General features: G+C 38.3%; 1 protein-coding gene across 12 annotated transcripts in view; it reads left to right on the top strand.

The window, feature by feature from the left end:
- CD46 (CD46 molecule) overlaps window positions 1–13,207 on the top strand; it is a 39,152-nt gene extending 25,945 nt beyond the window's left edge. For 3 of the 12 annotated variants that reach the window (XM_055418986.2, XM_055418990.2, XM_055418995.2), the window contains 5 exons: window positions 1,228–1,275; window positions 2,156–2,206; window positions 3,718–3,753; window positions 4,462–4,522; window positions 10,771–13,207. In XM_055418986.2, coding sequence (XP_055274961.2) covers window positions 1,228–1,275; window positions 2,156–2,206; window positions 3,718–3,753; window positions 4,462–4,522; window positions 10,771–10,834 — 260 coding nt within the window. In that variant the 3' untranslated portion in view covers window positions 10,835–13,207. Of the gene's footprint in view, window positions 1–1,227; window positions 1,276–2,155; window positions 2,207–3,717; window positions 3,754–4,461; window positions 4,523–5,091; window positions 5,136–8,187; window positions 8,277–10,727 lie in introns of all 12 variants that reach the window. The other 9 variants (XM_055418991.2, XM_055418994.2, XM_055418996.2 and 6 more) reach the window with 7 other exon arrangements.
- The last annotated feature ends 356 nt before the right edge of the window (window positions 13,208–13,563 follow it).

A 13,563-nucleotide genomic window follows, 5' to 3' on the forward strand; every position in this document is an offset into this window, starting at 1 on the left:
GAAAGCGCTTAAAAGGTAGCTTGTACCAGTTACACTCAGATTAATATTAGCGTAGAGGAAGGTCCACAGCTTCTGTCTTTTAGCATGTATGTTTTCTGTGTCATCAACATGGATGATTTATTCATTTTAAAAGAGATCTCTTGACACCTGTACAGGGTGTCTTCTGGGTCCAGGACTGTTTCATTTCCCAGGCTGACCAGCTTGGTTCTTTTTTATAAACTGGGAGATTTCTATTGTCTCTAGAATGACGCTAGTATTTCTTACCTCCTCTGTCACTCCCCCACTCCTAACAATTATTGTTTTTCTCTTTACTGGGGTTTTTTTGGTTTGTTTTGGATGTTTTGTTTTTGTTTTTTTGAGGGGGAAGGGGGAGTTGGCAACAGAAAGTAAGTGGTATAACAACTAAAAGGCAGAAGAAGCACTTGCTTATTGGAATGAAATGGAGGAATTCTAGTAGGGACTGCTGATTCTCTGCCTAAGACTTGAATGAGTATTTTGATATGTTGGAAGGAATCGTTTTCCTAAGTCCAGGGCTGCTATCTCTGGCTTGTTTTTAGTTGCGGCAGAAGCAAGAGACCAGAGCAAGGGTGGGAAGAGTATCAGTCTGGGCAGACTAAGAGTTGACATAAGCATTTCATAAAGGGTTTATAAAGCACTGATACAGTTTAGTGTTCAAAAGAAGAATTCTGAGGACAGATGTACAATGAAGATAAAACTATGGGGATTATTTTAAAATATCAAAAATCAAAATTCCTCATGAGCCTGTCAATCATTTTCTGTCATCAGTTAGAGTATGAAAAAGATCATTAGCAACATATAGTGGTGATCAAGTAAATCTGATTATGCAAATATGAAAAACTGTAGGCAAAATACTAACTGGAGAAGGATACAAGTTATGCAGTAGGAAACTATATGGATGGTATTTTCTAAAGAACCATATGTTTATTCTGAGCACATTATTTCTGTGGTTTATTATTAGTTAACTTCTAGGATTTCCACTATATACAAAGGCATAGCGAACATTCCTGTGCATACATTCTTGTATACTTGGGTAAATATGTGTTGAGGTTAACTTTACAGAAGTAGAATTGCAAAATTTGGGGAGTACGTGTATTTTTCATTTTGAGAATTCATTTTGAGAATCTTTTTAAAAAATCAAACATCAAATTTAAATCCATAATTTTGTATAGATAAGGCTGGAGAATTGAATCTGATTTTCCATTCCAGATTCCAAGCCCGCCTCTGCAACCACGGCTCCAGGACCAAGTCATCCAGGTTCAGTGGCTGGGCTCTTTTTTCATCTACTCTTATTTATTCATGCCCTTCTTTGAACTGCTCCACGTAGCTTCTGAAGTTTCATCAGTGTTTGTGGGTTGTCTTTTCTTGCTTCCTTCTGATTTTGTTAATTTGGGCCAGCTTTTTTCTTGATGAGTGTGGCTAAAGATGTATCCATTTTGTTTATCTTTTCAAAAAACCAGCTCTTGCTTTCACTGATCTTTTTTTATTTTTTAAAAATTTCTATTCCATTTCTTTCTTCTCTGGTCTTCATGATTTCTTTCCTTCTAATACCTTTGCCCTTTCTTGTGTGCTTCTTTTTCTGATTGGTTTGGTAGGAAGGTTAGGTTCTTTGAGTTTTTTCTTCTTTCCTGATGTAGGCTTATGTTGCTGTAAACGTCCCTCTTAGAACTGCTTTTTGCTGCATCCCATAGATTTTGGATTTGTTTTCTTGTTTTCGTCTTCTCCAGATATTTAAAAACATTTCTTCTTTGATTATATCAGTGATCCATTGCTTGCTTAGTAGCATATTGTTTAGCCTCCACAAATGTGCTTTTCTGTTTTAGTTTTAAGTATAATCACATCGAATCCATAGGGTTATTCTGACACCACACTAATGGTAAATTTGCTTGCTGTACCACAGAGTATTGTCCTAGGAAATGTCACTGGACAAGAAGTAGAATGCTTTGGTATTGAATATAAATTTATAATATTTTGATACTACTTTTAATGACAAACAATGTAGTTTATATAAGGAGAATGAAATTATAAGAGTTTTTATACAAAGTGAAAAAAATCAAAACCTGCGCACTTAGAGGACATTAAACTCTATTGTTTTTTCTCCTTTTTTTTTAACTTGCATTTTTTTCCTTTTTTCTAGGACATCCCAGTCCTACAGATGCATCACCCCCTAACGATGCTGCGGGTTTAGGTATTAATTTTGTTACTGATATAATCCTGTGTCATAAGGCCCTAGTTTTCTATGTGGAAATATTACCATTATCTATAATTAGAGAAGAAACAACATGTTAAAAGTTGGTGATAATTGTTCAATTTGTAGTTGTGAAATTGCACATTTTAAGGAATTGTAAAGGTGCAGATCCCATGACATATTTAAGCAGTACTTTTAGACACATGTAGATAATACAGATTTTAGGAGGTTACTCAACGTAGGATACCTAATAATAAGTTTACTTTTTAAAATAATAATATGGCTATATGTAGTCTAACATATATAACATTTAAGTTATTTTCCATGTAATAGTTTTACTTTGTAATGGCTGTTTGTTGATGAATTTTCTTTCTGTTGCTACCTTGTAAACACAAGCCTTAAAGTATTATTAGTTGGGTTAGTTTTTCTATACAAGGGTGGGGTGACACGCTTAATGCTGGTACACATAGTTCACACAGTATGTGTTAAAGACCTTGATGGAAGTATAGTTGTGATAGTTAAATGAAATATAAAGATTTACTGATAAGGAAATGAAGAAAAATAGCTTACTTTTCTTTACATTAGACTCGTTTAGTTAGTCTTTGTATAAAATGCACTTTAGGCTTGTTATATTTTCCCTGTGAAAACTGTGGTCACACTGGCACTCTGCCAGGAGGATCCAGTGCCATCTCAGGATGTTTACATTCGACGATATTTATGAAATAAAAAAAAAGCAGAGCTGTACATGACATTGTATGCTGTGTTACATGCTGCACGTTATAGATGATGAAAGTAACGGCAGTTTAGCAGCAGAGGCGCTCCCGACCACCATTTCTAAGAACTAAGATTTGGCAGCGTATTCAGTGCGCTCTGGAGCGTCAGAAACGCTTGTTTACGCTTCTCTGCAGTGTCACGTGTGCCTCGTTGTTGCCTTTGCACTCTTAATTTGCATTACTTTCAGCGAGTCTCCCTGGGAGTTGGGGCCACGTCTTCATCTGGGGAGAAGGTGGGGTCGGAGCTGTGGCGATATGATGAAGTCTTGTTTCTGAAGACTCTTCATTGGTTCAGAGCACTCCTTAGGATTCATTCCACAGACTTCCAGGAGAGCGAGACGTTAAATGTCTAACAAAGTCATAAGTAATCAAAGAACTGAATGTCGAACTAAACCAGCTGTAGTTGGATAACTCACATTTAAAAAATGGTTTTCCTCTAAACTAGTGAAGTCTAACTGTTAACCTTCACTAAATAACCTGACATGGTAGCCAGAGCAAACAGCAGTGAAAAGTGAGATTCCTTATTAAGAGTGTCCCAAAGGTGTGTCCCAACTCTGGAATCTGATTGGAAGGGTTCTACGATTCAAAGAACCTAGAAGCACGAGCAGTTGTGCTAAAACTAGATTGATAATTTTTTTCCTCTGTAGTTACAGATAATCTGATGAAATTAAAATGCAGCTTGCTCCTCGGAGATCCCAGATACTTACTTATCTCCCAAACTGTTTCCATTTTCCTCAGGTGTTCATTTCATCCTGATCATTGTTGCTGCTGTGCGTAAGTGTCTAAAAGCTTGATACCAATGAAATCAAGACATTGCTCTGAAGAAGTGTGGTTTTTTTTTTAAGGTTTTTCAATATCTTTATAGCTTGAAATTAAGGAAAACAGGAAAACCTGACTTTTTACATAATACACTACCTTGTATTAGTATTATTCTATTCCTTTCTATTCTGCATGTCCATGTACTAACAAACTCTAAATAACATATGTTGTTTCAAAGGTGAGTTTTCATCATATGCGTTTTCATCCCAAATATGCTTTGGGTAATTTTGTAAATTATTCAAGAATTTTTCTGACTTACTGTATACTGTTCAATCCAAAGAATACAATATGCTGAAGAGTCCAAATGGAATAGAAATGTATATGTGCTTAAATTAGATGCCATTTTCTGGCCATGGGTATCTGAAAGCGTGAAAATGAAAGTGTTAAGTCGCTCAGTCGTGTCTGACTCTTTGCAACCCCACCAGGCTCCACTGTCTGTCTATTCTAGTCCAGGCAAGAATACTGGAGTGGATTGCCATTCCCTTCTCCAGGGGGTGTTCCCAACCCAGGGATTGAACCCAGGTCTCCTGCATTGCAGGCAGATTGTTTACCATCTGAGCCTCCAGGGAACCTCTGATCAGCATTGGCTTTCTTCTGTTAGATTTTGAATCTTGGCAGTGATTTTTCTTGGTCATGTGACATTTGTCTCCTGATGTCTTGTAGTTATCGGCATTGGATTATTGTTCCTCCTGTACTTCTGTCTTTGCAGACGAAGCAAGAAAGGGTAAAGTACCGCATGGTTTTTTTAATTTATTGCTCCTTCACACTGTTGACATTCTTTTGTGCAGTTTTTGTTTGTACTCTGTATTATGTGTTTTTTAAAAATTGCGCCTGCTTGAGTGTGCTGTATGAATTACATTTCTTTGCTAAAAATGTTTTCACCTGCTTTTAATATCACTGCTTTAAGAGTAATCTGTGCAGGTCGTGTCAACTAATTATGATGTAAGAAGAATTTCTGTGGGATTTGAGGTGTAAGTGCTGAAATAAATCATGGACCGCTTTGGGGTCTTCTCTACCCTAGGCATACCCAACTTCCTAGATTGGACTAATGGCCAAAGTTACATATAAAATGATTCCCTGTGGAGACTTTGATAGCTGTAGTCACTGCAATTTTGATGGTGGAAGTTTTCAGTTGTCTGTGTAATTTAGGTAGGTAGTTGTAAGAAGCTACATAGATGTCTCCTTCAGATACCAAATTTGTTTTTTTTTTCTTTTAGATTTGTTATACAGTTAAACTGAAGAATTTAAAGCAACATTGTTTGATTTCCCTCTTATGTTCTCTTAATTTACTAGGTCGAAGTAAAATTGATGGGGTTAAACTAAAAGTTGCTGAGAGGGTAAGATTTATAAAGAACCTCATGAACTTTGTCTTTTTATCTATAAAAATGAAATAAGGGAGAGAGTTAAAATTGCAAAAAGGTACAAATATATAATTTCTAAAGAGAATAGAGCTTTTAAACATCATCTTAAATTTTAATGAAGTAATTTAAAATCTAATGAAAGACTTAGAATAAAACTGGAGCGTAGACCAAGATTAGGTGCTTTGATATTTCTGATTTTTAGTGATTTTTTTCCCTATTGCTTTGTAAATCAAACTAATAATTAAAAATGAATGGTATTAATGGCTTTATGATATTTATATTCCTTTTATTTTAATCACTGCATTTGAACTATGTAATAAAAGTACATTCTTCATTCATAAAGAGCTAAACTTTTTTTTAAAATTTCTTGGTCATCTTTTAAAAATATCCACAGTGCCTTCATTTGAAACTTGAATCTTATATTTATAGAACATATAATATGCACATTTGATTTCTCTATCAGTAGTGTATTTTTAAAACTGCGTATAGACAGGCGGTAGAACACGGAAACACTGTTCCATTCCGTTCCGTTCAGTCGTGTCCGACTCTATGCAACCCCGTGGACTGTAGCCTACCAGGCTTCTCCGTCCATGGGATTCTCCAGGCAAGAATACTGGAGTGGGTTACCATTTCCTTCTCCAGGGGATCTTCCCGACCCAGGAATCGAACCCGGGTCTCCCGCATTGGAGGCAGACGCTGACAAGTCTAAAATTTGTTAACTAGAAGTAACCTCCAAAGAAAGTAGAACAAAATAGCTTTCTGCTCCTTACTGGCCTTCTTTGTGTAAAACATCATTACACGAAAATACAGTTTCCTAACAAATATTAACCAAACTCTGTCTACCAGTGAAGGAGTCTTTTAAAGCTAAACAAGTATCTGAGCATCACACCCCCAGGGTAAAGTACCAGTAGCGTTAGAGTTCTGAGACCCATTTCTAAAGAGTTCCCCAGTGAGGCTGCTGCCGGGCCTGGTGGACACTGGGGGAAAGCGGGGTGTAGACTGTTACCGACGTGCCCGCGCTCTTCAGCTTTGACGAAGCATCATCAAGCTTATTGGGAAATGGTTCACCTGTTCAAGACAATCAAGTGGATTGTCTAAAGACTCCACATTTTTGTGCATGCCTTTTTGAAAGAATGTGAAATAACACCTAGCTTTAGTTTGCTTTTCTTTTAAAAAGGTGATTATTTTTATTATTGATATATTTTTTGCACTATTTAATGTCCATTCTCCCCCACCCCAAATTGCTTGCATTACTTTGGAAACTCCCTTACAAGGCTGTAAACTATATGCAGTTCCTTCTCTATTTGTAGGGATAACTCTGGAAGCAGGATACCAGGTGCAAAAATTGCTGTTAATGGGAATTCCCTGGTAGTCCAGTAGTTAGAACTCATGCTTTCACTGCCTTGGGCAGGAATGCAGTCCCTGTTGGGGAGCTAAGATCCTACAAGCCTCAAAACAAATAAAAAACACAAATTTGCTGTTACAACTTGATACAAAATGGATTTGATATGAACTTGTATTTTCGATAATTTGGGAACACAGTTACCCTCCTACAGGATTTATACCAAAGCATGAAAATAAGTAGTCTTTTTGCAGGGGGGATCTTAGGTCCTCGACCAAGGATCAGACTCAAGCTCCCTGCATTGAAAGAGCAGAGCCTTAACCACTGGGGAAATCCCCTAAGTACTTTTTTTTTTTTTTTTTTTAATATCATTAAATTATGAAAAATGGCCACAAGGTTAAAGCATCCTGCTATAGTTTTCTGTTTCTTAGCTCTCAGCGAAGAATAGCATAGGGTCCCAGGTGAGCTGACAGGCTCCGTCTGCACACTCCTTCCTTTTGCACAGCTTCCTTTCCTAACCAGATCTTCTGCCACACTTTCCAGACTCGGATCCACAGCCCTTCCCTCTCTCCTTTGCTCCTGCCTGAGTCCTGTTTGCGTGTCCTGACTATGTGGTTCCAAACACCAGATGTCTTTTGTTAACATGAATGTTTTCAATTATTTGTGGTGAATATTTTTTTTTCATAAATGTATCATTTTTCTCTGCTCAGGTTAAATCATCACGGGATAAGTGAGAGTTTGCTAAATTCAGTAGAATTATTGAAATAATTTATGTATTTTAGTAATAGTTACTAAATACCTTTTTTCTTCTTTAGCATTAAGGATATTTATTACTTGTGCAATTGTAAACTATTTTAATGTTATCTTAATAAAGATTGATCGAGAAATGTTGTAGTTTTTGTTGTCTGCTTAAACGCATCTTACTGAAGCTTTTTTGGATATACTGTAAATGGTAAATCTAGTTCAGGTGGTGGTGAGTGTAACGACATGGTCCAAAACTTGAATGGTCAAATTAAGTTGAACATTTTTCTGCCTGGTTCTCAAATTCTTAACCGTTCAACAAAGTCTCTAAAATTTTTAAGCAAGAACTACTAAATAACAAAGATTTTGTAATTGGTTGAGAGAGCATATTTACAAAATTTAGATCCATCCTAGAAGAACGGGAAGGCATATAATGCTTTATAGAGGTCTTCCCTCAGGTGAGAACAGCTGTGCCACAGGAGGAAACTGTCCTTCATGCAAAAGACGCCTCTGAAAATGGAGGACGTCGCAAAATCAGTTTCTGAGACAGTATTGCATGGGGTTAACACATGCCCCGTGTACCGCCTCAAAAGCTGTGGTGCTGGAGACCGGGGCCATGTCTCCTCGGACACTCACTCTGAGAAGACGAGTTTACGTTATTTACTTGAGACTGGGTGGTTTCAGAAGTAAACAGATTGCGTGCAAATTTATAGTCTGTTTATCTGCGGTGTGATCTGTAAGATTTCAAGGGTGAAGTTGCTGCTTGCACCAAATTCTTGCTTCAACTTCCTAATGAGAATCGGGAGAGACATGGTTTACGGACCTAACTATCGGCTTTGCGCCCCTTCTCCTCCCGCATTGATTTTGTCCCGTTTTTCTGCCACTCTGGCTTCCTTTTGGTGCGACCTCACTGTTTCACTCAACACCTTTCCTTCCTCCGTTCAGCACGTACCTAACTGGTGAGAGCCACAGACAAGAAAGTTTATTTCTCTCTGAGAAGAGATAAGAGAAACGTTTGCTTTTGTCGTTAAAAGGTATCTGCTTTCTGTTGCGTTTCTTTCCAGAGATGTCCTTTCTTCTGTAAAATATTTGATGAGCGTTTAGATGTCAATATCCTGAGCGAGCTAAATGGACAGCAGACATCAAGGAGGACACTTGAATTCTGGTCCCCCTTTGCAGAATTATTGATGTTTATATTTTCTCCTTCCTTGTTTGAATGTAAAATAATATGCCCTGGCAGGCTTTTGCTTTGACATAGGCACCAACAGAGTAATGACCCCTTGACCTTTTGTCAGACTGGGACAAGTATTTTATATCGCCGTTTCTTCAGGACTGTTGTGGAGAGCAATTCAGTAGTTAGGCCTATCAATGAATCCTCGACGATCACTATATTCTTCTATTTGAAGTGAATAAATACACTTTTTATTCCCCTAGTAGTAGTGGAACACTTATTTTCTTAAATAGAATTTTAAGCAGAAATGCAATATATGAGAGGGATAAATAAGCATTTATATAAACCTAAAGAAACAGCTCAGCTCTACCTTCTAGCAGCTGTGAATCCAAATCTGGGGGAATTGTTTTAGTCTAATGGGAAATAATCAGTCAGTCCACTTGAAGTTCACTTTTAGGTTTTTTTTTGACAGAAACCAAACTACATTTTATGTAATTTTGGTAAAGAATTTCAGTTTCAGCTTGTAAATATTAGTTCTGTAAAGGCATTTAACTGTTTCCCTCAGCCAGTATATTTTTAGCATATAAAAAAGTAAATAAACCAGCACCAACAAAAATCCTCAAGTTTTATGTGAAATGCATTCCCTTTAGCCATTTAATCCCCTCCATCTCTGTCTCTGAATGAAATGAGTTGGAAGTTCTTTTTCTGCCTGCATGTCTCTGCATAGCCAGGAAGAGAGGAGATAGATTTCCACACTCACGTGCAAGGCGCTACCCTAGGTGACAGTCATGAACTTGAGAGCAGATTCCACAAAGACGAGTAAGACGGGCAGTTCCTTAGTAAAAGCAGAGCGATGTCTTTGATCACAGGGGCAGACGGGAAGACAAAAATATACCAACTGCCCTGCCCTATGTATCTGCTCAGTTCTCTAAGGACTCCTTTGAGGCCACAACCAACCAGGAAAGCGGTTTTCAGACTGTCCGTGAGCTTCAGATTGTTTGTAAACGAAGTTACCGTAGTGAATGCTGAAGGTGATATAACTTACAACTGTAATTAGTAACTCACTTTCACATTTTAATCATCTTTAAATAGCTTGTTATATCCAATGAGTTGTTTCTTTATATAAATGCTTATTTATGCTTCTCATATATTGGATTTCTGTTTAAAATTCTATTTAAGAAAATAAGTGTTCCACTACTATTAGAGAAAAAAAAAAGTGTATTCACTTCAACAAATAGAAGAGTACAGTGGTGCTGGAGGATTTAGTGAGAGGCCTAACTGTTGAGTTGCTCTCCACAACAGTCCTGAGGACACGGCCATGTAACAAGCGCCGCGCCATGACAGTGCTGGTTCATGGCAAAGCCTCTCCCACCAGGGAGATATTAAAGTCTCCGGCGTTAACACTCTTCCGTGAGGCAGGCACCCCGAGGGTTTGCTGGGGCAGGCTCACTGTGAATAACCAGCAGGTCCACGTTTGGTTGCAGTCTGTCTGTTGTAGTCAGTTTCCCGAGCAGGAGTGGAACTGCGTTTTCCAGCTCCAGAGCCAGGGGTCCTGAGTGGCTGCTGCGAATGTCAGAACTGGCTCATCCTGTGTAAAGTGAGCTCGAGTGCACAGTTACACATCAGAGTCAAAGACTTCATGGGGAAAAAATGTACAACCCATGGATGTTGGGTTACGTAAACTATGTGAAAATTTTCTTTTCCCTTTTTTAACGTGGCTTCTAGAAAATTCAAAATTCCCTGTGCGACTTGCATTATATTTCTTTGGAAACCTCTGGACTTGAATAACAGGGTTTAGAAAGATGTTCCTTGTTACCCAAAAAAAAAAACCCAAAACTGTTTGGTGTTTTAGTTGCTTAGGAGACTCTCTAACCAGAACATGTGATTTCCTTGACAGTAAAGGGTAAATGAAGCATTACTGAACGTGAACACTCAGAATCATTACCTTTGTAAAAGTTTCACCTCAGAGCTGGATTTTAAATTGAATATTATGAAAATGTGCTTCTTTCTAGTCTCTTCCATTGGTCCTAAATTAAGATAGGAGGATATTTACTAAGTATATGCGACTGCTCTATTTCTTGTCTTGGAGGAAATCCAAGCTATAATACAGAATTAGAAAAGAGGGTTTGTAGAATGAGCCTGGTTGAACATTGGAATAACTTTAAAAAATCGTTTATTTCCTAGTTCAACTGTGACTCTTACCAGTATATAGCTTTTTTTTTTTAATTGTCCTTATTCTAAATGGGCTTCTGGAATTAACATATGTACTTAATTATGTTCATCTCTGATGCTGTCTTCTTACCTTGCTTTGTAGGAAACCAGAATGTCATGGTCCATACCCTTCTGTTCCCTTATAGGAAAGCAGAATATAGCGCTACGTACAGCGCTTATCAGGATAAAGCAGCCACTCCAACTGAATAGATGAACTGAACCGTTTCCAGAAACGCATGTATCATTCAGCCATGAAAATGAAGGAAATCTTGCCGTTTGCCACAATACAGATGGACCTTGAGGGGATTTTGCTGGGTAATAAGTCATATAAAGAAAGATGTGTACTGTCTGATCTCACTTATATGTGGAATCGAAAAAAACAAGCTCTCAGAAAAGGAAAATGAGATTTGTCGATGTCAGTGGTGGGGGTGCTGGTGGGTGAGAAAGTACTGGGGTGTAATTACAGCACAGCGGCTACTGTGAGTTACTCATACTGTATTTATATTGGCAAGTTGCTGAGAAAGTGGATCTTAAAAAGTTCTAATCACACGGAAGAAAAAAGTTTTCTGTAGGTGTTGACATTATCGAATCATGCTGTACACCTTAAACTTACGCAAAGCTATCTCTCAATTTTGTCTCAATACTGAAGGAAAAAAAGTATGAAGATTATTTGCCGCTTTCTTACACTGTCAGAAATAAAACTGCTAAGTGATAGCCATAGGAGCATTAAAACGTTTTTATGTGGTGGAAGTATAGTCCCTATTCTTTAATGCTTCTTTGAAACATGTATGAATTTAGGTTTGAACATCTTGTCTGTTTTTCCTTAAAGAGCACTTGATTTATGGGGCAGATCGTATTCCCGGTACTGTTAAGGTCGGGAAATCTTTTTGTTTTTCTATAAGATCTCCAAACTCAGAGAAATATATTTCAAAATGACATTATATTTCATTTGCAAAGAAAGTGATTTTTGAAATCTTTTTTTGTTCAGAGGTGAAATTCCTAAGGTTCATTCTTTGAGTTTCTTATCTAAGAATATTACTGGAAAATACTCTTATATTTAATAGATTAAAATGCTATTTTTAAAACTTTGTAATCTCGTGGTAATTTAGAGATGCTATTAAGTTTTTGTCTGGCATTTGTTCTTCACCCCTTTTATTTATAGTAAGCCAGTCTGAGAAACCAAGAATTCAGCTTTAGTTTCAGGCTTCTGTACAAAGTTAGAGTACGCTTAGCGCCCAGGGCAGTAATGCCAGCTCAGGATAGAGGGAGCGCTGTGGCCTTACAGTTTTCTTAAGAAGAATCCCACTTTTATTATTATTGTACTACAGTTGTTTTTTTACAGTGTCGTGTCTGTTTCTGCTGAAGAATTCTACTCTCTAAGAGAATTAGAATCCACTCTAAAGTCTGGCTCTAGGGGGTTTTCTCTCCCCACTTGGATAAAGATGTCTTTACACATGTCATCAGAATGTAAGCAGTTTTTGTAGGAACAAATTCATCAGATAACCTCAGGTTGTATCAGAATCTGAAGTCTTTGTGGGTTCCTCACCTCATCTGTAAAGGGCGGAATAAAAGTGAAGCGCTGTATTTCAGAGAAGCGAACTCAGCTCTGTGGATTAGCTGTAGGGCATGCAGAGGGAAGGAGAGAGGAAGCAGCTCAGGTGGCTCTGGACACTCAGGTGGGACGGAGCCCAGCCCTCTTCTCTGTGTTCACACCAGCAGCCACAGAGGATGGACTCTGCTCTAACTCAGGTTTTTACAGGTTTTGTTTTACACCTTAAAGAAATTTTTTTTTTCTTTTTTAAATTTTTTTGGCCATACCTTGATATGCAGAGCTATCCAAGCTGAGATCAGACCTGTGCCCTCTGCAGTGGAAGCACGGAAACCCAACCACTGGACCACCAGGAACGTCCTCACACTTCATAGTTAGTAGCACAAACTGGGCCAAAGAAAAGTTGCCTTCGAAAGGTATGAATGAGGACTCAAGGGTGAACAGGGGTCAGTACTGTTTTCCTCCCTGAGGACGTGTTTGCAAGGCCCTCTGTAAGCGGTCCTTCCCTTTGTGATCTTGGGTAAGGCACTTGGAAGATAAGTTTGAACAGAATAAATCCAGGAATTCTGAGACAAATCCAGAGTTGAAGTTTTGCTGTACCCTTTTATCACATACTCTTCAAGAATCTAACACTTTCTCAGAAGCACGGGGGTGGCTGTAGTACATATTTCTTAAAACCTCAAGGAAGTGTTTTCAACCAAAGTTAATTGTGCTTACCAAAATAGACTTTCACAATAGTTTCCACTTCAAATTTAGTTTTTCCAGGGTAATAGTTATATATAAGATTGAAATATGTGTGTACATATAAATTATGTTCTGTCTGCAAATAACTTGTCAATTACTTAAATATATGGAGAAACCATTTTTTCTCTAGAAGTGTCTGTCTGAATGAGAGGGAAAAGTGTATTTGAATTTAAACTTAAAACTGCAAGAGTGAATCCCCAGTGGATTGAGACGTCTCATGTCTATATTGTTTGTTTTCTGAGAATTGAACCTTTGGATCTGTTTAAAAAATAAAATGTCATTATGGAGAAGTTTCATTTGTGATGATGCGTGTATTTCCAGTGTGTTTTATCTCACATGAGAGCGCGCCTCTAATCGGGCCCACCTTCTGGAAGCGTCCCCCTCCCACAGTCACCGCTCCTAACCCCGCAATCTCAGAGTCTGAAGCCGGTCCAGGCTTGTCCCTCCCAGCCTGCTCGTGCCTCCCCGCTCATGGTGTTCAGCCCCGCCTTGTTACCCGCAGCATAAAGTCCATTTCATGAAACTTGAAAACTTTGTGCAGTTAATGCCCAGCTTTTCTCCACCTGCAGCACTTCAGATAGCCTACTCTCACACCAGCCAGGCCACCCGTCCCATGCTCGCTGCTGTACTCCTGGTTCACTGTTGC

This window comes from Moschus berezovskii, chromosome 17 (assembly GCF_049115385.1).
Source record: "Moschus berezovskii isolate FMDL1 chromosome 17, NW_MosBer_1.0, whole genome shotgun sequence".
NCBI lineage: Eukaryota > Metazoa > Chordata > Mammalia > Artiodactyla > Moschidae > Moschus > Moschus berezovskii.